The 26,197-nt window shown below is 39.0% G+C and overlaps 1 protein-coding gene and 1 long non-coding RNA gene across 5 annotated transcripts; one reads left to right on the forward strand and one right to left on the reverse strand.

Moving 5' to 3' along the window:
* Positions 1–1,508: 1,508 nt before the first annotated feature.
* On the reverse strand, positions 1,509–4,343 carry LOC108101520. 3 transcript variants are annotated; one of them, XR_006245619.1, is made up of 3 exons: positions 4,287–4,343; positions 2,412–2,682; positions 1,509–1,808 (listed from the first exon to the last, which is right to left on the reverse strand). It is a non-coding gene; the product is annotated as an uncharacterized LOC108101520 (long non-coding RNA). The 3 variants fall into 3 exon arrangements; XR_006245618.1 differs by lacking the exon at positions 4,287–4,343 and adding an exon at positions 3,954–4,211; XR_001772093.2 differs by lacking the exons at positions 1,509–1,808; positions 4,287–4,343 and adding exons at positions 2,290–2,332; positions 3,954–4,211.
* On the forward strand, positions 4,310–26,197 carry LOC108094419 (2-oxoisovalerate dehydrogenase subunit beta, mitochondrial). Of its 2 annotated transcripts, XM_043208458.1 has the most exons (7): positions 4,310–4,370; positions 4,571–4,688; positions 4,744–4,821; positions 24,935–25,181; positions 25,244–25,462; positions 25,518–25,610; positions 25,676–26,197. In XM_043208458.1, the coding sequence occupies exons 1-7, from the start codon at positions 4,316–4,318 to the stop codon at positions 25,901–25,903; spliced, it is 1,038 nt and encodes a 345-aa protein (XP_043064393.1). In that variant the 5' UTR covers positions 4,310–4,315; the 3' UTR covers positions 25,904–26,197. The 2 variants fall into 2 exon arrangements, with proteins under 2 accessions (XP_043064393.1, XP_043064392.1); XM_043208457.1 differs by lacking the exon at positions 4,310–4,370 and having other exon boundaries at positions 4,401–4,688.

Here is a 26,197-nt window from a genome sequence, read left to right on the forward strand (position 1 = left end):
ACCGGGGTGCCGATATAAGGGGCCTCGGGATTTATTACTGGAGAGGACACGAATTGTTTTTTTGAGGAACAAAAATTTCTTTGGAAGACATCCACATGTTTTTTTGAAGAAACACAAATATATTTTGCTGGAGGAAACCCACATTTTTTGAGGAACCAAAATTTCTTTAGGAATTCATATTTTTTCGTTGAAGACGATATAACCTTTTTTGAAGATTGCCATATTGTGGAAAATCCACATTTTTTTGAGCAACACGTTTAACTTTTGAAGAACACCATATTTCTGGAGGAGGCACCAATCGTTTATTGGAAAATATAGTATTTCTGGAGGAGGCACAATTTGTTTCAAGGAGAATATACATACATTCGGAGGAGAACCAATTTTGGATGTTCTCCAATTGGCTTACATAGGCTTACATAACCCGCCATCAACGACCAAATCCTCGCTACCCGCTAGAGATCTCCGGTGAGTCCATTCCGTGTTGGGGTGCTTCCAAATTAGTGGCCAATTTCCGTCGCGTGCGGTTGGAGCCACGAGGTTGGCCAGCCAGTCTATATACGCCTCCAAGTTTCTTGTGGTGCGATAATCTGGTGGGCTGGGCCCAGCCACCACTTCCTGAAACTGAGAAAAAAAAATTTATGAGATGTATAGTCATTAAGAATTAAAATACCTGATTGTCCAATTTAGTTGTGAATTAGTTCAAAGCTTATCACTTGATCGGCAGTTTGCTAAAAAGGAAAGGTCGCGATTATTTAAGATGAAGGATTTGTTTGTGTAAATCTCCCATACCTTTCGGCGTCCTTTCTATTCCCACGGAGCTCCTTAGGATTAGGTGACCAAACAACTCAGCCGTATTAGTAAAGTGAGTTCTGCCAATACAAGGGGGCAGAACATTTTTGTCGGTGAGTGTCCATTCCTTGTTCTTAAATTTAGCTTTGACCGCTAAATATATTTATCCGGCGGTTGATTGACGATTCCGAGGCCTAATAAACAAATAGATTTTTGATGAAACTTATTAGAGGTGAAATGTTAAATATACATGAACTTACCTGAAGTATTAAGGGTGTTGGGTCAGTAAGCTTTTTTACTAACCATTACCTTTGGCGGTGCCCAAGTAAATAAACCGTACAAATTTCGCTTAAATAATGCACTTATTTATTAACTGGCACCAAGGCCTTAAATTTACAGAGTTATTGTTTATGTAGGTTTGAATTAGGAATTAGGCAGGCAGACCGATTTGTCTGTGCCTTTTAAATAGCCGAAAGTATGATGGGCAGGCAGACCGATTTGTCTGTGCTTTAGACGAAAGTATATAAGCCGAGAGTTGGCAGGCGATCAGCGATCGTGCCTTGTGCAAGCGAGTACCAAAATCGAACTGGGCTGAAGCTTGCCGTGGACTAAGGCCAGGAAGCGATAAGCGAAAGAGTGCAAAAGTAGTTAGAAATGACAATTAGAACAGTGTTGCCGCGCAGGGCAAATAGCAAAATAAAAGGCAAACATCGAGAATTTGAATTACGTTAGGATTTTAATTTAGTGATTGGATTTAGGCTGCGGCATGACCAAACAAAGGGGTTACATGAGTTTCCTCGGGTAAAAAACGGCCTTTTTTCAAACATTTTTTTTGCATATAAAAAATGAAATATTTCAATTAAACTTTTTATTATTTAAAAGATACATATTTAATAAAGATTTTGTGAAATTTTCAAAAAAAAAAAATATCAAAATGTCGGCCATTACGACGCCATTTCCGGCAGTCCCTCGGAGAAAAGGTGCCTCCGCGTTGTCAGCAGAACTTCTTTCAGGATCATCTAAAGTAAAAAAAAAAAAAACGTGTTTCAGTATAGACAATAAACTAGGTATTGGACGAAGAAAAAAAAAAAAATGAAAATTGGATTTTTGGCAGACGTTTTTACAAAAAAATGCAAATTTCGATGAAAATTTCTCGACATTTTTTTTTTAAATAGTTGTAATTGAAAAAAAAAAAATCCTTCGTTCAATACCTTGTAAATGATATCTCGAATACTTGTGTAAAATTTCATTAAGATCGGTTGAGTAGTTCGCGAGAAATTTTGACAACCGACTTTGAAAACATAGTTTTGAGAAAAACGCGTTTAAAGTTTTAAGAGACAATAAAAGTGATCTCAAGCGTCCACCTTCTCAAGGCTGTATCTCCGAGACTATTACTCGGATCAACTTGAAAATGTAAGACAATATTCTAGAAATGTTATAGAATTTAATAAGACAAAAAAAAAAATCGATTTTTTGAAACCGTGAAACCCATGTAACCCCTTAAAGACCAGTTTATAATGATGATGAATTGCTAGACCTTTTTCTGTGGGGGAGATGGAGTTAAGTTAGTTGCATGGAGTGACTTGTTGACCCATTATGGATGATGCGTGGATAATACTTACCAGGCATCCTAGGTTGGGTGGGTACGCAGTGGCCAAGAACACCGATGGCCACCAAAGATCCAAATTTCCGCCGCCTTGTATTTGAATGTTTACGTTTTTTTGGTTGTTTACATTTTGTTAGTGGTCGCAGAGAGTTAGTATTGTGAGACGACCGTAATCGATGTTTGTATTTTATGTTGTCGGACTGCGGGCATTGGGGAGAACTTGGCCCAAATGAGATCGCTGAGCTAGCGGCGCTGCCCGCGAAGGAAGCAGTTCGTAACACATATAGCTGCCATATGAACAATAGTCGAAAACATAGATAATATTTGATGACTACAAGGGTATATAAGCTTCGGCTTGCCGATATAAGCTCGCTTCTTTTGTTGTTTTTTTATACAGTGACTCGCAGCTTATTTCGTGCAGTCACCTAAAAAAAGTTCAAATCGTTATTCCTGCTAAACTAAGAAAGATATCAGAAAAATTTAAATGCAGTATTTTAATATGGAATATTAACTTATTTATTGAACGAAAACGATTTTCTTTTTTCACAGGAGCACATACTTTCACCGATTTTGTTTTGGGATGACTTTATTTTTGGTGACTAGTCAAAATGTGACATTTTTGGTTCAGATGGACGACAGTTTGTGTGGCGGCGACCAAATACAGAGTTGGAAAATAAGCACCTGAAACCTACGGTCAAACATGGCGGGGGTCACGTCATTGTTTGGGCCTGTATGGCATCCTCTGGCGTGGACAACCTCATTTTCATTGATGGCATCATGGATGCCACAATGTACCTTAACATTTTAACGGATAACCTACTCCAAACTGGTGAAAAACTGGGCAAACGCGATCGTTTTCGATTTTACGAAGACAACGATCCGAAGCATTCAGCAGGAATTGTGAAGTCTTGGGTATCTGGAACTGCCCTCATGTCGTTATAACGACAGCACAGTCTCCAGATTTAAATGTGATCGAAAATTTATGGGATATATTGGAAACAGCTATAAGGAAGAGGAAGTTTTTGCCAAAAACGATCTGAAAACTGTTCTTATGGAAGAATGGCTAAAAATTCCAGTGGAAACCACTAAAAAGTTAGTTTGCTCCATGGAAAATCGTCTCAAAGCTGTCCTGAACCAGAAAGAAGGACATACAAAATTGTAGCTGTTAAATTACTAATAATAAGTTAAGTAGAATCTGCTGCACGAAATAAACTGCGGCATGGAAAAAGCCTCTAAACACGAAAAATGCCAATTTGCAGGGTTGTAGGACAAAAATAATTTTTTTATTTTTATGATTAAGAAAATCGATTTCGTTCAATAAATAAGTTAATATTCCATATTAAAATACTGCATTTACATTTTTCTGATATCTTTCTTAGTTTAGCAGGAATAACGATTTTAACTTTTTTTAAGTAACTGCACGAAATAAGCTGCGAGCCACTGTAGATCGATGTGTGAATGAAAATGCAGGGTAAATTTTGTCTGGCTCCATTCTTCTAATAAACACTGGTTAAATAGCATATATGACATCAAAGAGAATAATTACACAAATACAAACCAGTGGAAATACGAAATCTAAATTATTTTGTCATGTTTACTGTATCACCATATTATCTTCACCAAGTAGTTTTTTTTTGTTATTGGAGCTGGGAAACTAGCGATTTTCGATATTTTTGGCGTTTCAGAGCGAAATATTGATTGTATATTTGTTTGCAATATGCTTTATAAATCTATCACTATGATATTTAAAATATCAGGAACTTAAACAAAATTCAAAAATTGACTGAGTAATAAAAAAATATTATTCTGTCCATGCATTTCTTTGCAAAATAGCAATTTGTCTACATTGTTCGCCTTGTATTAAAAGATTAGCCTTGCTGAAAATACGCACAGACTCTGAAGGTGTGGCTGGAACCAGTGATGTGGAAAATGCCCAGCACCATCGCCCATACCACATTGATGGTGGTTCCGAAAGGTGAAAATTCGATACTTCGAACGTGTCATCGATATTTTCCCAGTTCTAGTTGTTATGTCATAAAGCCAACTGTGATCTAAATTAAAAATTAAAAATGAAAGCGGCTCAAAAAGCGATTAGATGGTTCACGAATATGAGTTTAAATATAAGGCCTATCGCATTGACTCGATCACATTTTACCTACTATCCCTCTGTTTTAGGAACTGGAGTAAAAATGAATATGTTCAACGCCATAAATAATGCATTGGACTTGGCCCTAAGCGTTGACAAATCGGCATTGTTGTTTGGCGAGGATGTTGGTTTCGGTGGAGTATTTCGGTTAGTAAAACTAGCAAACTTTATCAAACAGTAACAAATTTTTTTTATTAAATAGGTGTTCAGTTAATCTTCGTGAAAAATATGGTAAAGAGCGTGTTTTTAATTCTCCGCTATGTGAGCAAGGCATCGCAGGGTATGTACATTACATGTATTTTAAGTGACCATCGCCGCTGTTTATTGCTTTAGAAACTTTATAGAAAAATCAACATATGTAGCTTCGATGTTTATTTTTTTTCGACATATTTGAGGTCTGCAAGGGTGTAAATGCATGTGATGTGCCGATTATTGCAGCCGTCTGGTGGCGGATTATTGCAAATATGTATGTACGTTCACTCAGATCCGAATTTGTACTACAAATTGAATTGAATCTTTAATTGTTAATAACAAAAAAACGGTGCAAAATTTTCACTCTCCGCCAACGGATTTCGAAGTTTTAGAAAAAAAACACATCGTTTCCATACTTTACTAAATTTTTTTAAGCTGTATTTACCGTGCACCGCACTTGTAAACAATTACCATATTTTGAGTAATTGGCCCAAAATAAATACTTTTTATTAAACAAAATTTTTTGATATCTCGCACCGTTTACGAGATATCGAGCCTTAAATATCGGCTTATAGTGCGGCCGTTACACTGGGAAAAAAAATTTTTTTTAAAGAAATTAACTCAAAGTGCGCGCGCACTTATGCATTGATACATATGCTATATTATTTTTTGAGGTAATTGTTATAAAAAAACTAAGCTAAAAACTGAAAATTGGCCAAAATTTTATTTTTATAAAAATTATCTCAAAAAAGAATATAGCATATGTATCAATGCATAAGTGCGCGCGCTAAAAACTGAACAAATAAATTTAAGTGTTCGTCTTCGACCGAAAGTACCGCAAATCTTGAAAGTTCCACGAAAAATATGTGCAATAAGTAATTTCGCCTGCTACCAGCCCTCACTATAATCCGTAATTTAGGGCTCGATTTCTCGTAAGCGGTGCGAGAAATCGAAAAATTTTATTTAGTAAAAGTGTTTATTTTGGGCCAATTACCCAAAATATGTCCTCAAATCTTGGCGCCCCGGAAACTAAAATCTCCCCCATTAACGTACATACATATATCATTTACATTTTTTATTTATTTTGTATGTTTACATATACCCTTGCAGAGGGTATTGTAATATCAATCAGAAGCTTGCAACGCAGAGAAGGAGACACATTAGACCCCATAAAGTATTTATATTCTTGATCAGCATCACGATCAGAATCAAAATACGTCTGTCCGTTTGTCCGTCTGTCCCCCTGTCGGTTTCTATGTAAACTAGTCTCTCAGTTTTAAAACTATCTTTATGAAAATTCACCAAATTTTGTGTAGTTATTGCACGCAGTATACAGTGTGCGCCATATATTATGGACCGATTTAAACATTGAAAACCTTTAAAGAAAAACAAAACAAACATATTTTTGAGAATCATTTAACATCGATAAATACAATTCATTTAGACCAATTTAAAAAACAATATCAATTAAAGGCCACCTTGATTGGCCACGGCAAATTATGCTCTTTTTGTCGCATTTTTCATCACTCTCGAGCATATCGGTCGGTATGGCCTTCATTTCGGCACGGATGCTGTCGTTTAGCTCGTCGAGGGTTTGAGGATTATAGGCATAAACTTTGCTTTTCATATAACCCCACAGAAAGAAGTCTGGAGGAGTTAAATCAACAGATCTGGGTGGCCAGTCGATATCGCCATTTTCGACATTAAACGTCCAGAGAAATCTCGTTGCAAATAACCCATTGTATCATTTGCAGTGTGATATGGAGCGCCATCTTGTTGGAACCAAAAGTCTTCCATACCATTTTGACGAATAATCAGTCATGAAAATTTGATTCCAAAATTTAGTATTGCCTGCGACGTTGATTATCCCTGGGCAAAAGTTTTTGTGTTACTTGCACTTTATACATTTTAAAGAATGATATACATTTGTATCATTCTTTAAAATGCATCGCAAAGTGGTTCCACTAACATTGAATTGCTCAGCACGGTGTCGATACGACTCTCCTGGGCTTTCGGCAACATTCTCTCACTGCCTCAACCAAATCAGCTGAGCATCTTCGACGTTCATAAATTGCATGTGGACGGTCTGCCACAGTAACAAATTTAGAAAAATTGGCCATAAGACGATAAATAGTGTCTTTTTTGGAGCAAAACGCAACGATATTTTTGAAGATTGACCGTTCAGTTAACACAATTGACTTGTTATTTTCAATATAGATTTGCACTATTTTAGCGCGTTGTTTCAGTGTGTACCGAACCATAGCACAGTGGATGTTATAAAAATGGGACATATCGTACGTCTATATAATATAGCTGCTATAGGAACGATCGTTTATTAATAAAAACTAGTATGCAAATTTTGTTTATTTATTGAGGTATATTATCTAAACTCACAGACTATAAGATCGGTGTAGTTTTACATATGCTTAGCCAATTTTATTGAAATCGGACATAGGAAAGATCAACTATTTTGGGTTTTTATTATATTTCAGTTAAATCTTATACTTTTAAAACTCTTTCCCCATCTAATCCCCAAGCTATACACCTACTAAAATAATATCATATCAAAAAATCATAAATTAAACAATCATGTTGTAAACCAATTTATTAAGTTGATATTTCCACAGCCATCAACGAAATAATATAAATATAACAAAAATGTATAATGTTTCTTCTAATAAAGTGAACACAGATGCAAGTAACGTTGATTTATCCTTCTTTCCATGTTTTCTTTGTCCAGTTATAAATGGGTCCGACCGTAAAATGAGTGTGTTCAATATGTCTGTGTTTGTTGCAATGCGTGAAATTTTTCGGCTGTGATACAGAATAAATTTTTTTAGTTCCTTATTATTCGACTCAGCAGCTTCCTCCGAAAGCTCTCCGATTGATACGAGTGCATGCTCAATCACAGAAGATCCATGAACTAACACCTTATGGACTGTAGCTGGCAAATAGTACCATGGATACTCCTTTATCAATTCCTTAGCAGTATCGATGGCATATTCATTAAATTTTTCCAAATTTATTTTGTACCCCGAGGCGATAGCTTGAAGTAGTGTGGCAAAACGCTGGATAAGGTTTTCATTAAGCCCTGTGATTTCAGAAGCCAATTTGGGATTTGAGAAAAACTTTCGAGCCACATTTCCATCGTTGGACGATCCTCTACGTCTCTGGGTTTGTCCACTATTATTCCCATTTTTTCACGAAACGCCGCTTGAATTTTGTGCTTTTGGTCTAAAACTATTGATTTTTGCTCTGGACCTCTAGCTTGCCACGTTTTGATAACAGACTTATAGGAAAGATGTAAAAAGTATTCAAAGAAACGTATTTTCGCATGAAGTGGGGATAAACCGAATTCGAAATATTCTCTGTGCACGTCTTTCTTTAAACATTTATCCGAGTTATTCATTTTTTTTTTGGAATTGCTCCACATATAAAACATTTTGTTGAGGATGACTCAGCGTTGCATACTTTTCCGTCTACCATAGTCAGTTGTAAACTATGCTCAACATTTATCAGGCAAGCTCCGGTTTTCACTTTCACAAGATTCTCTCGTTTTCGTTTTCAAAAACGAGAATTGGTGCTCCCGTTTTCACTTTCACAAGATTTTTTCGTTTTCAAAAACGGGCAAGTTTTTTGACGTGAAACGTCTTTAAAATCGCGCCGAAACATACGGGTACCAGGTTTAAAAACTGGACCGTAACGAAATGGTCTATATCATCGTACCTTAATAATTAAAAAACTATTAGTCTTAGAAACAAAAATGTGGTGTAAATATTTCCCTTATATAGTCAGCTTGCTGTTATGACATTGAGTTCGTGTCGGGGTCAAGCGGGGCGGCGGGGGTGGTATACTGCGATAACTGTGCGAAACCGGCGCTCACGCGTGTTTCTATTCAGTGTAACTCGTGACTCCGACTTTATAGCGTGGTGATTCTTTCGTGTGTTTGTCAAGTTTATTTAAACCGATTGATTTACACAAAAATAAGTGTAATTTGGACAGTATTTATATTTAAAATAACCAGAAAGTGACAATAAATATACAAACATTTGCCATGTCGGCCTCAGCGCGTGCAAGAGCCAGCCAGAAATATAAATTAAGGCTGGCGTTACAAAGAGGGGGCTATGGGCCACGCACAGGTACCCCAATGTCTGGCGCCGAGCGAGCGAGACGGTTACGGGAACGTCGCAAAGCCGACCTCGCGAGTACCACTGGAACACCTATACTTATGGACATAACGAATGAACAGACAATCGATATATCTATTGGATCTGCCACGGAACTGAGAGATGTCAATATCAGTAGAAGTGAAACAATGCAAAATCATTGGCGTTCAGCGGACAAACGCTTCAAAACGGTATTTGAAGCCAATTCGTTTGGTTTATCTTGCAGTGTTTGTGATCGTCTTTGGTTCGAAAAAGACTTAAAGAAAGTGAAACATCGCAACATTTCTTTCCTTCAAACAAAATTCCCCGATGAAAATGTGACGGAATTTCGCTTATGCAGTACCTGTAGCAATTTGATAGATGCCAATAAAATCCCAACGCTGCACTGTGGGCGATTTGGTCTCGCTAGCGGCATTTAATTAATAACTTCTAAACTAAAATAGATATCTTCAGTCGGTTTTTTTAACCGATCAAAGAAAAATCATACAATTTTTTAAGTTAAAAAAAGTTTTTTTTAATACTTTTTTATTTTTTTTTTTTTAATTTAAAAAAAATATTTTTTAATTTTAAATTTTGATTTATTTTTATGTTTTTTAAACTTCAATTAATATATTCCATAAACAAACATAATTTAAAAATGGCTAGAATTTTATTCAGAATCATCGGAATCAGACGGCGGCATAGTAAAAATACTAAAATATACTAAAAAAGATCCCTTTTTGCTACTGACATTGTGCCTTAAAAGTACCATAGATTGAAGGCTAGCAGGTACTAGCAGTTCATATTACACACATTGGACGCCACTGATTCACACTTTCGGCTAATAAAGGAGTTAGACTGAATCCACTTGAATCAGGTAAGTTCTTCTCCACGAAAGACAGGTGTACGCTAATCCGGGCTCGTTGTTAATACACTGAATTGCCACTACGTTTTATGAGCTACACATTTATAGACCGGTCACAAACATTAATTTTTTTGTAATGCATACCTTGAAATTAATAAAAAACCAAACTTTTAATAAATTCACTAAAAATTGTAAATTTCCGAGGAATTTGAATTTGATGCGCGCAAACAGGTAAAATTTTGTAAAGTTCTTTGCAAAACCATTTTCTGTGTTTGTCCGTTCACAGCTGATGATCAGCTCATCGTAGAGCTTTTAAAATGCTTGGATAAATCTAATCAAAGTATCTATTATCGAATTGTGAAAAAAAATCATCGCTTTTTGAAAGTTGAAATTTGAATTAAATGCCGCTAGCGAGACCAAATCGCCCACTGTGCGCTGTCGCTCTCAAACGGTTTTCGTTATCCTCCAAAGCCGAGCGGGCTGCCGCTGCTTGACCCGATCAGCATTCGATTGATTTCGCCGCGGTTACCATTTATGCAAATTCGTCGATTACGCTACGAAGGTAACTATGGTATAGTCGGCCAGGTAATCAATGTACATGTCGATGTAAACAACATGGTGCAGCAATTACCGAGGCGGATAGGCGACGATTTTGCTTTTAATGTCAACATAAAAAGTTAGTTTCTATTAAGTACCTGTTCTATTTTATTAAAATACTTAAAACAGCGTCCATCTTGTTTTCATTTCAATCTTTTACTTTAAAGCGATTCGCTAACATAGACGTTTCACGTTAAAACCAACGGCCGTGTGCCCCGACACAGCCCCACCCGATTTTTTGTTTAAATGAAAAGTAAATGCCTTTTTCTACATCAAATCGGTTCTTAATTACAAAAGGTAAAAAATAGTTGACTCCTTGGTCTATTGATGTTCATTTCACACCATCAGTAGATCAGTCTAATTCGTATTTATTTTTTAAATAATTTTTTTCTGACCCCATCATGATTTCATAAATAAAATATTTGCCGTCGGCAACAACAACTTTCGTTTTGCTAAGGGGTCGATAAATCTTTTAACTTTTGGCAATAAAGTTATCGTCAATGCTGCCGTACTTGTAGTGGAACAAAACAACCACTTAAAACTACTTATAAAATGAAATTATGAAATGTCAGACATATTAAAAACACATGTGTTGCATCTAAGATGTGTTAATTTTCTTAAATCAATCAATTTCTGCTTTCTTTTATCTTCAAAACAGGCAATTGAAAATATAAATGCAAACAAGTCAGCTGTTTGAACAGTGAGAAACGATAAAAAAATGAAACGTTCCGATAATGAAACGATGACAAAAAAATTGTGAAAACCGGAGCACCTAAAACGAAAACGTACGTTTTCGCCCAAAAACGAAAACGAAAAAAAAGTAAAAACCGGAGCCTGCCTGTATGTATCTTTTTATTACAAATCAAAAATTCTGTTGGCTTGAGTTGATGTATTTTTTCCCTAAAGTATTTTTCCTCTTCGGTTGACAGTTCAGTTGTCTCCTTTTTGAACTGAAAACGAACTGGCTTGCAGTAACGTGTCGATGAAGGCCGCGGATTCTTCCAAATTATTGAATGGCTACTTTTTGAAATTAGTTGGAGAGGTACATAAAATAATTTAAAAAAAGTGCGTGCGAACAGTACTGTGCAAAATTATAAGACCACCCCTGTTTGAAACATTTTTTTGCGTTTATAGCGTTTGTCTGAAGTTGTATCCCAAAGTTGATATTTTTTTCGTAAAGAGCACCAAAATTTACTTTAGAAAACATGTTTTGCGTGTTTCAGAAGCACTCTTAATATAAAGTTAAAAAATAATAACACTTTTTGCGATTTGCATGAAATCAAACATATTTTATATTCTGTAAAACATTAAAAAAATTATTGACTTTCGTAAGCCTAGTTATTATACGTAAAAAACCATCCGAAAAAAAATAGTACGGCTCGATAAATTCATCTGTTTTCAAGCGACAGCTAAAAAACTGACATTTTTTCCTCATCGCCGATCTTCGTCTGAACACGTCGGATCCCATCGGGGTCTTGAACGTGTACCTGTAATGCAGTGGAGTGTTAAAATGCCGTTTGAATGTACTCCAGTAGCATCGTTTGTAATGAAACTCACCATCTCAGTATCTTGTGGCTCCTCCTTTCGCCTTGATGAGGGCCTCGACTCGTTCCGGCATCGAGTTCACGAGATTTTTAAAAAGCTTGCGATCTGCTCTCAATCCCATCCACTCTTCTGTGAGTCTTCGTTTAAGCTCATCCAAACTGCGAATAATGTGTTTGCGGATTCTTCTATCCAGAAGGTCCCATAATTCTTCAATGGGGCTCATATCTGGTGATCGCGCAGGCCATTTTAATAGTGGAACGCGGCGATTCAGAAACCACGCAATAGCCTTTTTCGATACATGACATGGTGCGTTGTCTTGTTGATATTTCCACTCTTTCCGGCGTCCAAAGAGTTTCTTCTTCGACGGAAACATATAATCATCCATATGTTGGAGATATTTTTCCGTGTTCATAGTTCCGTCCACAAACGCAAGTTCTCCTGGACCTTTTGCATACATACAGCCCCAGACCATGACCGAGCCTCCTCCTTTCTGAACTCGTGGAACGATGCACTGCGGGCTAAATTTTTCATTAGCCTTTCTGTACACACGGCAGGGGCGGTTGCTGAAGAGCTGAAAGCTGGATTCATCCGAAAACAGCACCGTGGCCCATTTTTCTGCAGTCCATGAGCGGTGCTCCAATGCCCAGTTATAGCGAGCCTCTCTGTTTTGCTTGGTCAGCAAGGGCTTGGACGCCGCCACCTTAATTTTTCTCCGTTTTTTGGCTGTGGCTTGAAAACAGATAAACTTATCGAGCCGTACTATTTTTTTTCGGATTCTTCATTGTTTTTTTACGTATAATAACTAGGCTTACAAAAGTCAACAATTTTTTTAATGTTTTACAGAATATAAAATATGTTTGATTTCATGCAAATCGCAAAAAGTGTTATTATTTTTTAACTTTATATTAAGAGTGCTTCTGAAACACGCAAAACATGTTTTCTAAAGTAAATTTTGGTGCTCTTTACGAAAAAAATATCAACTTTGGGATAAAACTTCAGACAAACGCTATAAACGCAAAAAAATGTTTCAAACAGGGGTGGTCTTATAATTTTGCACAGTACTGTACAAACATGTGTAATGTCAGAAGTGAAACTTCTTTGGTGAACTAAAGTATCAGTCTTATCTATATTTATAGAAATCTAAAACTTTAGATTTCCGAGACTTAAAGAAAGGGAAAAAGGAAGATATGTTAGGAATTTAATTGTCATTAATATATTAAAAATGTTGAAAATATATATAAATTATAAATTTAATTTTTATACCCTTGGAGCAGAGGCTAGTAAGGCAGGTTCTCACCTTGTGGCAAAAAAAAATGGATTTTTTTTTTGTTTTGGCTTATCGTATTGATATATGTTCCGAAAATGTTCTCAAAAAATTTCAGATCCAAATTTGAAATATGTATTACAAAAGTTACAGGCCCTTACATGGAGCACATGTCGAGCACCGGCCATTGAAAGCCAAAACTTTAAACGCGTTTATCTCGGAACCACGTTTTCGGACCTTACGGAAGTAATTGAAGGCGTTGGGGTTAACCAATCGTCATCAAATTTTTTTTTAAATGTTCCCAATTGTTTCCTTTAACTAATGAACTAAGATTATCCAAAAATATTCAAAACTGTTTAATTGAGAAAATAATTAGTGAGAAAAAAGCGTGAAAATCGAAATTTTTTTCAAAAGCTAATAACTTTTGCAATTTTCATTTTTTTTCTGATCCTAGTTCATTTTATGCACAGTACTGTACACTTTAACCCTTTACATGGTGGTGATGCATATCTGCATCATGCCGTTCAAATTCAATTATTTTGTCTGAAATCTTTTAATGCAGTTCAGAAACTTTCGTTTTTTATATAACAAGTGTTAGTCAGTCAGAATTCTGTCCAATACTCAAGAGCTGATTACTTTTCTCGCCAATTTGGTGAATGTGGAAATCTGAATTGGTTGTGCAGTTTCTCATCCAAATATAAATAACAAAAAAAAAATGTGTAGTTGATTTAATTTATATTTTTAAACAAGTAAATATTATATTTAATTATATCTTGTCGAGTTTTTGTGTTTGTTGCATTATAATACGAATAAATCAACAATTTCGCTTTGTTGCAGATATGCATCAGATATGCATTAAAAAATACTGCAAATATACGAACTTCACTGGATTCTCCCAAACGGAGTGCGAAAAATGTGAAGTTTTTTTTATGTTTTAATAAAAGAAATAATTGCTTTAAAAAATTTAATTTAAATTGACATATTTAAAATATAAATTACTATATACATATCAATATTGAATGAATGTTATTATCTTTCTAAAACACATATTAAAAAAATTTTCCTTTTAAGACCATTTGATGCAGAAATGCATACCACCCCTTTTTGTAAAAAAAAATAAGGTAAAAACAAAAAAAAATAAAAAACTAAAAAGAAGTGTATTTTTTATTTTCACTTATCTACCAAACAAAAAAAAATCAAGAAAATCGGAGTTATTGCCATGTAAAGGGTTAAGAATCTTTTCGGTTTTTGTGTTTCCGACTACCCGTTTTGGCTGAATCACTTCCGTAAGCGGGACACCTTTTTGCCAAAATGTTGCAACTGAGGAACGCCCCCTTCCGCCCCTTTTTGGATATTTCAATTTTGAAATTTTTTTCGCAAAATAAATATGTTTTCAAATAAAGTTACAAATTTCAGATTTTTATCTTTAACCGTTTTCTCAAAACAATTTTTTTTTACAAAATGTCCATTTTTCGGCCCTACAAGGTGAGAACCTGCCTTAAGCCTATTAAGGAGAGACCTCAGACCCCACAAAGTATATATATTCTCTTGATCAGTATCACGATCAGAATCGAAATGTACGTCTGTCCGTTTCAGCAAGCTATCTTGCTGAAACATTCCCAAAACTTGATTTCTTCAAGATGGCGTTTTCGAACAGTTATTGAAGAGGCCAACTACAGAGACACCTGTTTCAAATGTGGCGAATTTGCCACAAAGCCAAGGACTGTAAGAAGAGTCCAAAATGCATATTATGCGCCAGGAAGGGAGAAAAGGAGACGGACCACACTGCTACTAGTGGCAGGTGTCCATACCTTAAAAAGGCGCTGACCGAAATCCGACAACGATGATCCGCATCTACCAGCTAAACATGAATCACTGTGAAGCTGCGCAAGACCTGCTAGCACAGAGTCTCCGGGAGGAAAGGTCTGACATTGCCATCCTGAGAGAACCTTATCGCACAAAACCCTCCAATACGTGGGCAGGGGACAAACTGCGAAAGGCAGCAACGTGGAGCTGTGGACAACACGCCACTCCACTTACAGACATCATGTCAGAAAAGGGTTTTATAAGAGCTAAAGTAGGCTGGCTATACGTATATAGCTGCTACCTCCCTCCATCGCTAAGCCTGGAGGAGTTCACAGGTATACTTGACTTACTGGTCAGAGACGCGAGAGACAAGTCACGACTGGGGTAGCGTCAGTACAAACTCGAGTCCCAGAAGGGGTTGGGCGGCCGTCGAATTCGCGCTCCCTCGTCGCTTTCGGTCGTCGCTCCTGGGGCTCCATTTCGGGTCGACTCGAGTTGTTTGATACTCTCGTACTCGGTAGCAATCCAGGTTAACTGTTTCAGCGTCGTGAACTCGCTGCGCTTGATATACAGTCGATACTCTGGGGCCATGTTTTCATACGCTCGGTATAACTCCTCCCCTTCTCGGTATCCAGCCTGCTGCATCTTCGTCCTGAGCTCGATCAAGAATGTTTTGAAAGGCTCTCCTTTCCTCTGCACGTACGTCCGTATCTCGTCCTCCAATCTTTCGAAGTATCGGGGTGTAGGACGAAATCTAGGAATTCCTTCCGGAAAGTTCCCCAAGAGGCGGACTGTAGATGGCTAGTGCGAAACCACCGTACCGCCGGGTCCTCAAGGATTTCGGACATAGTCCGAGGAATCTCTTCCGGGTTTATCCTGTACGTCGTCATCTTCTCCTCGAGTGCGGCTATGAGCGTCAATGGGTCTGTGCTGCCGTCGAACCGCAGGTTCCACTTAAGGATCTTCTCGGGAAGCAAATACTGGGCGGGAGTCGTATTACTTCGGGCCTCCCGTCCCTGTGGATCCGTGACCACGCGGAGATATGTCGGCGGCGCCCAGAGACCTTGCGATGTTCCGGGGTGTACCCCTCGATGACGGGCTGGAATCTCGATCGGCACGGGGTCGGAGATGGTCGGGACCCGGAGGGACACCGTAAATTGGTCGATCTCGTTCTTCTTCCATGCTGGGACAGGACTCGGGGCCCGACTGCTATACTGTTCCTGCAGCTCGGCCAGTCGATTCCACACCCGTTTAGGAAAGGATCCTGAGCTGACCAGGTTGGCGAACGCCTTCCTGGCCTCTTCGACTGTGCCACCAGCTTTAAAGCCGAAGGCAAGGGAGTTGAGTTCGTCTCTTTGACGAACGTAAATCCAGCGAACTCCTACACCCGGATTTTTGACGAAGTCGGCTTCTTCGTACTCACCGTCTGATCCCTTAGGAGTGCTCATCGTGTTGTCTTCCAGGGCGTACCTCTTACTTATATCCTCCTCTTTCCTCTTGGCGCTGCGCAAAGCGGGTCGTCGCGTCTCGACCCTCCGGGTGACTCTTCCTACTTTTCTTTCTCAGTGGGTCTTTAGGCCACTTGGGTAAATCCCTAGCTAGTCTCGGTTACCCTGTTCGGGCGCCACTTGTAAGGATGTTTTCTCGGCCGGGGTACAAATCTCAGTCGAGTACCAGAGTCCTTTACAAGAATATTTATAAATCACCGAAACACCGGACTAGGGGTTCCGCTCCGCGAGGGAACGGGTGATTTCGAGTGGGAGTCTTCTTCGGAGGTGGGAGTAGAGGAATACGCGGACGACTTTAATAACGCAGGATCCTGTTCCTGGGCTGCGATTCCTTTGTGTTTCGCGTCGGGGGCGAAAATTCACCGGGCTGGACCTTCGGGAGAGGCCAAGCCGGGAGAATACTCTGCGGATGTGGAAGCGGAGTGGCTAGGTTGGCGAGTCCGGCGGGAATGGTGCCCACGCTCGAATCCCCAAGACTACGGAGGAGGAAAGGGGTTAGTGGGCAGATCCGGCGGAAAGGGTGTCCTTACTCGAATCCCCGAACTACGGAGGAGGCGGGAGAGTTAGTAGGCAGATCCGGTGGGAAGGGTGTCCACGCTCGAATCCCCAGAACAACGGAGGAGGCGGGAGAGTTAGTAGGCAGATCCGGCGGGTGTCCACGCTCGAATCCCCGAACTACGGAGGAGGCGGGAGAGTTAGTAGGCAGATCCGGCGGGAAGGGTGTCCACGCTCGAATCCCCAGAACTACGGAGGAGTCGGGAAGTTAGGTGAGGTTAGGTTTGATCCTGGTCTAAGCAAGGAAAAACGCACGCTTCGAATATATTTCACAATTTATTCCGTATCACTTCAATAGAGTCCGCTACACCGGTAAACACGTATGAGCCTGGTCGTACTAACCTCGACTATCTTGCTTTCAAAATGCTCAAAGCCTCGTTTACAAACACCTGCGAAACACCGTGTGGGTCTTGACTAACCCTCACAGTCGGAACGAATTCTACCAGTAGCCCGAGGACGGTCGCGTTAGGCGTCGAAGATGGCCTATCCCGCAATCCTCCGCCGGCGAGGAAGAAAAACTCGAGGAGCGCACGTCTGCTCCGTACCACGATCCCGGAAAAAGAGATTGAGCCAACCACGCTCTCTCTCTGCGTGACCCTCTTCCCCCTTTTTCCCGCATTCGGGATTTCTAGTATTTTTCTCCTGCCGAAATCCTAACTCCTTTGCTTATCTAGTATTTAAGGTGTCTCGGCCAAATATAGGTTGGCGTTGCTACCCCGGGTCTGGATCTTGGATGTAACTTAATATATATGGTTCAAACTTAATATTTATTGGACTTCATATGATTTCTCTCGAGGCTAGCTTAATATAATATATGTATAATAAACTTCATGATGTGTCTCTTAAGGCTAACTCGATTATTATATATATGATTAGGGTTGTGGCGTACGCGCCCTCTAGGCGGGTTCGTCACACTTCCCCGGCGCGACGAAGAGGCGTCCGTCGCTCTTAACGGTGACGGTGTACCGGTGGACACCTGCTCCAACTGCTATCCGCATCCGACGCCCGCGTCCGGTCCGGGTTGCCACCTTCTGCCGTATTTGCCCTACGACGTGTCGAGGTAGACGGAGTAGGCCGTTACCCCCGATCCAACTTTCCGGCAGCGGGCACAGGTCGTTCCCCGTTTCCGCCGACAGATCCACCTCTGCCGCGGAGGCGCATGACGTTTTCATGTCACTTGTTTCCAGAGCGCACATGAAAGCCAGATTGGTGGTAGCTTTGGGGCCTCCGACTCCCTCATCTGGTTCTCCCAGTCGGTGAGCGGTTCACCAGGCGGGGCACAACTGGGGAATCGCTGTGGGTTCCCATCCTCCCGCGACGCGGTCCGATAAGTGGCCCCTTGGTCCTGGTGAGGCGACACCAGAAAGGAACGGCGAAACAGGGGCTTGTCTTCTTCGTCGTCCTCGGAGTTCGTGTTTAACTCGAAGCCCGCCAGGTACTCGGACCACGAGGCGTCCAGTACGGGGACCCCAGCATCCCGCACAGGACTGTCGTGAGACGCCCGCCTCTCGGTTGACTTGGTCGAGCGGTGCGAGTCCTGCCGATTGGGCGGCGAGGTTTGGGTTCCCTGTGGACAGTCCTTTCCAAGCGCGGGAGACGCCTGAACCCCTAGGGTGACCGTCGCGGGGGCCGCCGAAACTGGCCGGGGTGGGGTGATCGGATGGCCCGCCCCCTTGGTGACTGCCCGTTCTGAGGGGGCCAGGACATCATGCGGAGACCGGTCGGCCTGGAGGTCGACTCCAACGCTGGGTAGGGAGGTGGGGACGGTGGAACATATGGGCCTTGAGCGGGTAGCCCGGGTATTTTGATGAGGACCTCGCGGACGTCTATACGCATGAGGGACACGTGTCTGGCATATCGACCTCGGTCGTGTGGTGGTAATAGTGTTCCACGTCTGGAAATCGCGGTCGTCCAGACCCTGAGTACCTCGGATGGTCGGCCCGGGGATCACGCCTGGTCCACGGACAGTCCTCCTCAGAGCCGGACCGCTGTGACTCGGTGTAATACGCATTCGCGGAAATGCGTCGATATAGTCGTGCGGTTTTTACGAAATTTACTTCTGTTCGTCTGACCGTTTCTATATAAACTGGTCTCTCAGCTTTAAAGCTTTCTTGCTCATACTTTACCAAATGTTGTGTAGTTATTGCACGCAGTATATAATTCAGAACGGGTGGATCGGGAGACTATATCGAATAGCTGGGATGTTGTTTGCCCTTATTCAAAGGTACTTGAGCTCGCCGAAGCTAGCTTCCTTTCTTGTTTGAGTATAATTATGCCCTTGCAGAGCAAAGGGTATTATAATTTCAGTCAGAAGTTTGCAACGCAGTGAAGGAGACACCTCAGACCCCATAAAGTATATATATTCTTGATCAGCATCACGATCAGAATCCAAATACGTCTGTACGTCTGTTCGTCTGTCTATTTGTCTTTAAACAAGTCTCTCAGTTTTAAAGCTATCTTGCTGAAACTTTCCCAAAAGGTGTGTATTTATTGCACGCAGTATATAAGCGGATCGGCCGATTATATCGGATAGCTCCCATTCAAGAGAATGAAATAAAAAATTCTCACGCCGTTGTTTTTGATTAGATCGACTTAGTTTCTTTCAGATGTCCTTTCCTAACTACTACTAAAATTCGGATTAAATTTTTATCAAAATCGGATAACTCTATCATATAGTTGCCATAGGAAAGATCTAAAAAAATATATATAAATTATGGAAAAAAAAATTAAAACATCGTGGTTTTTATTCCCACGAGAATGCTTTTCAAAACATGGATTTTTTTAATAACCCTTGAATCGAGAAAAAATTTCATTAAAATCCGACAACGTTATCATATATCGGTATTATATCGTATACATATATTATTCTTATTTAAACTCAATTACGTTTCATGGTGAAAGAACAAAAAGTAATAATAGGGAAGTATTTTCAAAACGATAACTATTGCAAACTAAAACTATCGACTATTCATTAATGTGATTCCTTTAACTTAATATTATACATAACATTACTTCTCCCTCTTAGGGTGATGATGAGAATATAATTCTGGTTGTCGTATGCGGGATGATCGTCGTAGGGTTGGTTTGTGTCCACCTCCACCTGTGCACTATGGGAAAAAAGTCGATTTTTTTGGCATTAATTAATAACTTGAGAACTAATCAACATTTTATTGATCTGTTTTTTGATTCCAGTTAATAATAAAATAAGGAATGTATTTTAAGAAAATGGGGTGTGGCCTCGCCCATTTTTTAAGATTTAAAAAATTTTTTTTAATGAATAATATAATGAAAATATTAAAAGAATAATAAAAAATTTTTTTTATTTTTGGAATAAAATTGTTAAACAAAACAATTTAAAAAAAAGTTCGTTGTCCTAACTTTTTTTTTAATAATTATATAGATTTTTTTGCATTTTGCGGAACACTTTTTTAGAGCCTGTAACAAAAAAGTATAAAACTTTGATTTTAGTTAATATGTTTATGTTTTTCAGACTTTTTTTCCATGGTCCACCTGGTTCTTAGCGTTTTTTATAGAAAAAAATGTTTTCGAGCATAGCCAAGTGTCATGTCTTCTCTCAAGCTGTGTTAAATTTGTATTGCTAGGTTAGCACCTTAAAAGTTCAATTTTGAAGAAACGTGCAAAAAGTTGCAAAAATGATTAGTTTTGCGATATTAGGGATACATTTGGTAATAACTTTGCGTTTTTACCTTTTTGCAACGTTGTGCCATTTATAAGTTATACACCACGGAACACAAACAAACTTGTTAGTTTTAAGCTAAAAAGATACACATATAAAACAGTTCACAGTTGGACAACAAGTCATAATAATCAAAACATGTAATCTAAGATACATTCATAAATACCTTTGCTACGATTTGCCATAATCAGAAATAATAAATCAATTTGTTGCTCCACAAAATAAACAATGAAAGTTTGCAAAGATTTTTCACTAATTTAAGCACACAACAAAGTCAATCGAACATCTGACTTTGTTCGTTTATCAACATTATAGTGTTGTTAGTAAAAAATCTTAGATAACGGTTCTTGGCTAATTAGGGTATGTAAATTCAAAAAATATATTTTATTTTTGAAAATAATTTGATTTTATGCCAAAAAAAATCGACTTTTTTCCCATAGTGCTGTGGTGTAGATGAATCCATTTGTGGTGCTTGTTGAGTTTGCTCCAGTGCATCCCTATGGTCCAGTAAACGCGAAGTTATTGGAGTGCTGAAAATGTCATCATTATCTTCTTCATTGGTGGTACTGTCAATATCTCGGTGGGCTGTATCACTTGAAGATCCCGAAACTGCGTCTTTGTCTTCGGAAGAGTATCCCAGTAATTTTCTCTCCCTCTCGCGAATGAATCCTATCGTACCTTTTGAGATGCAACCCCGCATTTGGTTGATATGTCTTTTGAAGAATTTTTCGTTGTATAGTATTTCATAATGAAGATCTCCGAGACGCTTTGTAATTTTTCCTTGCACCCATTTGTCTATTCGAAGGTTTCCGGATAAAAAGTAAACTTTATCGTGAGAATTAAACTGTCTATAAGAAGGGTTGAAGTTCATGACTCGTTTTGCTGAAACTTTCTCTGTTACATTTTCTGGACGGATTAAATTAAGTCGGGTACGCAATTTTCTGCCGAAAAACAATTTTGCCGGAGGGTCTCCGATAGTGCAGTGTGGAGCATTTCGGTATTGTTGTAAGAATTCGTTCAGGTCTCTTCTCATTGTTTCCTAAGATGTTCTCATTGCTTTTAATGCCTGTTTTACTGTTTGCACATTTCGTTCGGCTTGTCCGTTTGTTGCACGATGATATGGCGCCGTTAATTTGTGATATCTGATTCCTGCAGATGTAAGGTGATTTTAAATTCTTTTGACGTGTAGTTTGTTCAAATATCCGTAACTAGCATCAGTGGGACTCCGTAAGTGGCAAATAATTCGTCTAAGATGGCGATCGTTGCACCTGCCGTAATTGTTTTTGTTACCTTCACCTCTAACCATTTTGAGTAGGCATCAGTAATAATTAATAACATCTTGCCATGAATTGGCCCCGCATAGTCTATATGAATGCGCTCCCATGGGGTTTTAGGGTATTCCCAGTAGTGGTCGGAGCATTTCGGCGGTAGTTTAGCATTTTTGGCACAGGACTCGCATGCTTTTCCTCAATTTTCTATGTCTTTATCTATTCCGGGCCAATACACAAAGGATCGAGCGATTCCCTTCATTATTACTACACCTAGGTGTGCTCTGTGTGATTCATCCAGAATTGTGTGTCGTAATTTCATGGGAATAACAATTCGGTGTTCAAACGTAAGGCAGCCATATGAAAGGCCGTATATGCATTCTGGGCTTTTATATCTATTCTTGGCCAAACACTGACCATTCTCGAGTAGTTGCAGAATCTTTCCTAAGTTTTGGTCCTTTCCTGTTTCTTGCGATATTCCCTTGGCTGTCACTGGAAGTTGCTTAATTTGTCGTATAATAAAATTGTCTAATTCATGAAGCGTAGAACTGTCTTCTATTTCTTTTATAATGCCCGCTTTGATTGGTAGTCGAGAAAAATAGTCTGCATTACTGTTTTCTTTAGATTTTTTCCTAATTGAATCAAAATCAAAATTACTTATGAAGTCTGCATAATTAGCCATTCGAGAGATGCACAAAGTTGGAAGTGATTTACTTGGGTGCAAAATTTGTGCGAGGGGTTTATTATCCGTTATTAATGTCCAGTGCCTAGCGTATAAATATTTTAAGAATCTTTGGGTCGCCCAAGTATGAGTATTTGAGTTCTACTTGGCTTAACGTGCGGCTCGCATATGCAATTGGTCGTTCATTGCCGTTGGTTGGTCGATGAGATAGGACTGCGCCTATTCCTGTGTTGCTTGCATCTGTTGCTAGTAGTAGAGATAGAGACGGATCATAGGGCATCAGTACCTGTGGGATATCAGAATTAATTTAAATTAAATTAATCAGAATATGGTGCAGCAAACATTCCAGCTATTTGGCAAAGAACGATGGAAACAGCATTACAAGACATTCCAAATGTACTTAATTTTTTCGATGACATATTTATATGCGCTGGAAATATGGAAGAATTGCTAAAAACGTTAGAGAGGACTGTAGAAAAGCTGAAGAATTTCGGATTAAAACTAAATAAATCAAATGTATATTTGCGGCATCTTCTATAGAATTTCTGGGCCACAAGATCGACGCACAAGGAATACACAAATCAACGAAACACATTGAAGCCATAATACATGCACCGAGACCAGCAACAATAGAGCAGTTACAGTTGTTTTTGGGAAAAGCAACATAATATTCGAATTTCATTCCAAACTTATTGACACTAGAAAGACCGCTCCGCAACGTTTTGAAGACAGGAAAATTCTACTGGTCTCAGGAAATAGAATCTGCATACAATCAAATTAATACAGCGCGCGTTGGTCGAATGAGCCCGAGAGTATTCAGTGTAAGAGTGTGAGCGAACTCGTCGTCAATTCGTAAATGTGAATATGCATCAGTAATATCTAATTGTGCGAATATTGGAGCTCCTTTCATCTGGTTGAATAAATCTTCAGCTCGTGGTATACGATGTTCATCGATAATCATTTGGGAGTTTAAAGTAGGTTTATAGTTGCCAGTTGTTCGAATGCCCCCGGTCTTTTTAGTAACTACGTGTGTTTTTGAAGCCCATTCGGAATAATCTACCTTCTTATAGAATCCTGCAGACATTTTCTTGTCGATCTTTTTCGCGTAGGCGTCACGCAATGCATCCCAATTTGCATGTAGGTTCTACCTCTGTTATTGTCTTTTCGCTCACCGTGTTTGCACACCTCAAAAGTAGTTCTCATATGCTTCTGCAAAAGTAGCTGTCTTTTTTGCGATCAACTCATCACATATACTGCGACCCTCCATTCCGAAAAGCATTTGTCCTGTAAGCATTCTGGAACGAACCAAATTCGCAAAAAGATCCTGCTTGTTTTAAGCGAAGTACGAACGTGACCAGTGTTTCCTCTGGCTCTTGTCGAAGTTGACGAAATTTAAAACTTTCTGCATATATGTTTCGTTTGCCATCAAAGTGATTATTTAGCACCTCCTTGATCTCCCTGTACTGTAATTCTTCGGGACACTTTGGATTGATCAGTATACGTAAGGCTGTATTCAATTCTGAGCCCATTGTGGTGCTCCTCCTCTGGCACCTTGCTGAGTTGTAGTGCCCACTCAAATCGACTGAAGTAATCTTAAACTGTAGAATCTTCTCCGCTCTTGTAGCTTGGCATTGCAAACTGCGGCATCTTTGTAGTTCCTGGAATTCCTGCATTTTGGCTACCTTGTGCCACTGCTATGCGAATTGCATCAGCCAGCGACTCAATGATCCCGGTTAGATAATTATTTGAGGTCGATGTAGCCCTTTCTGAATTAGTAGAAGCCATTCCTTTTGACTTCTGACGTTGTATGTATGATGTATTTTCAAAACGATAACTATCGCAAACTAAAACTATCGACTATTCATTAATATGAATTATTTAACTTAATACATAACAAACGGCCATAGAAAAATTGAAAAATCTATTTAGAAATAAGGGAAATAAAATTATAACATCGTTGTTATTCATCAGACAATCATGATTTTTGGAATATAGAGTTTCCTAACGACTCTTGAATACAGAATCAAATTTTATCAAAATCGGACGACTATATCATATAGCCGTCATATGAACAATAGTCGAAAATATGGGAAATTAATAGAAAAATCGTCATAGCTTCGATGCTGTTTAGCCTTTATGTATTAAGTTCCACATATTTGATGACTGCAAGGGTATATAAGCTTCGGCTTGCCGAAGCTAGCTTCCTTTCTTGTTTTTCTTATAAAATATTTACGTAAAGTCAACTCCGTTTTTTTTTTTTTTTTAACAGTTTTGCAATTGGTGTGGCTAATACTGGAGCTACCGCAATAGCTGAAATTCAATTTGCGGACTACATATTTCCGAGTTTTGACCAGATAGTTAATGAAGCAGCCAAATATCGATACCGAAGCGGAGGCCTCTTCGACTGTGGATCATTAACTTTTAGAGTTCCTTGTGGTGCTGTGGGTCACGGAGCACTCTACCATTCCCAAAGTCCAGAAGCATACTTCGCTCACACCCCAGGTCTTCGCGTTGTAGTAATGCCAAAGAAATAAAAGCTGGAAATTGTACTTTTTATTAAGCATACAAATTAAAATAGGTTCCCCGCGGACCGATAAAAGCGAAAGGTCTTCTCCTTGCATGCATTCGGGATCCAAACCCTTGCATCGTTTTTGAGCCCAAAACTTTGTATCGAGCAGCTGTTGAGGAAGTGCCAACGAAATACTACACATCGGAACTCGGCAAAGCTGACATACTGCGGAAAGGAAAAGATGTCACACTCATTGGCTGGGGAACACAAGTACATGTGCTTTTAGAAGTACGTCTATTTTTATAAATTTAAAGCTTATTTATAAACACATTTGGTCTTATAGGTTGCTGAACTGGCAAAGAGATACTTTAATATAGATTGTGAAGTTATAGATTTAGTCTCTATTTTGCCATGGGACACTAATGCTATATGTACAGTAAGTAATTTTGTTGCCATTACATCTTAACTTGCCTCGGATAATAACTATTACAAATATTTTAGTCTGCAAAAAAAACTGGACGAGTAATAATTGCGCATGAAGCTCCACTAACTCAAGGATTTGGCTCAGAACTGGCATCATATATTCAAGAAAAGTGTTTTTTGAACTTGGAAGCACCCGTTATGAGAGTGACCGGCTGGGATACTCCATTTCCTCATGTTTTTGAGCCCTTTTATTTGCCTGATAAACACAGATGCCTATCAGCTATAACAGAAATTTTTAACTATTAACACTACAAGTTACACTACTGGGGTTATTTGTATCGTTAATAACCTGATTTAAAACTGTTTAATTTGGAACGTTTTCTCTGTTCGAAACTTGTAATTTTAGACTTTTGTTCAAAATCGTTGGTAGTAATGTTAAATGAGGCTGAATAAAATGCATTTATTTACAAAATTGTCCTTTACAAGTTCTGCAACTAAAAAAGCTTAATTACAACTAGGTTTATGAAACAATTGATAAATTATATTGTATTGGTATCGAGGGACCTAATACTCAATAAAATGTATATTCTTTTTTTGAAA

Source organism: Drosophila ficusphila, unplaced genomic scaffold, assembly GCF_018152265.1.
Source record: "Drosophila ficusphila isolate 14025-0441.05 unplaced genomic scaffold, ASM1815226v1 contig_47, whole genome shotgun sequence".
NCBI classification, from domain to species: Eukaryota; Metazoa; Arthropoda; class Insecta; order Diptera; family Drosophilidae; genus Drosophila; species Drosophila ficusphila.

What these genes read in the sequence shown, in the direction of transcription:
- LOC108094419 (XM_043208457.1), top strand. Translation starts at nt 4,465, where the DNA reads ATGAAAGCGGCTCAAAAAGCGATTAGATGGTTCACGAATATGAGTTTA. An exon ending in AAGTACATGTGCTTTTAGAA is followed by an intron (nt 25,463 to 25,517) that starts GTACGTCTATTT and finishes TTGGTCTTATAG; the next exon opens with GTTGCTGAACTGGCAAAGAG. An exon ending in ACACTAATGCTATATGTACA is followed by an intron (nt 25,611 to 25,675) that starts GTAAGTAATTTT and finishes CAAATATTTTAG; the next exon opens with TCTGCAAAAAAAACTGGACG.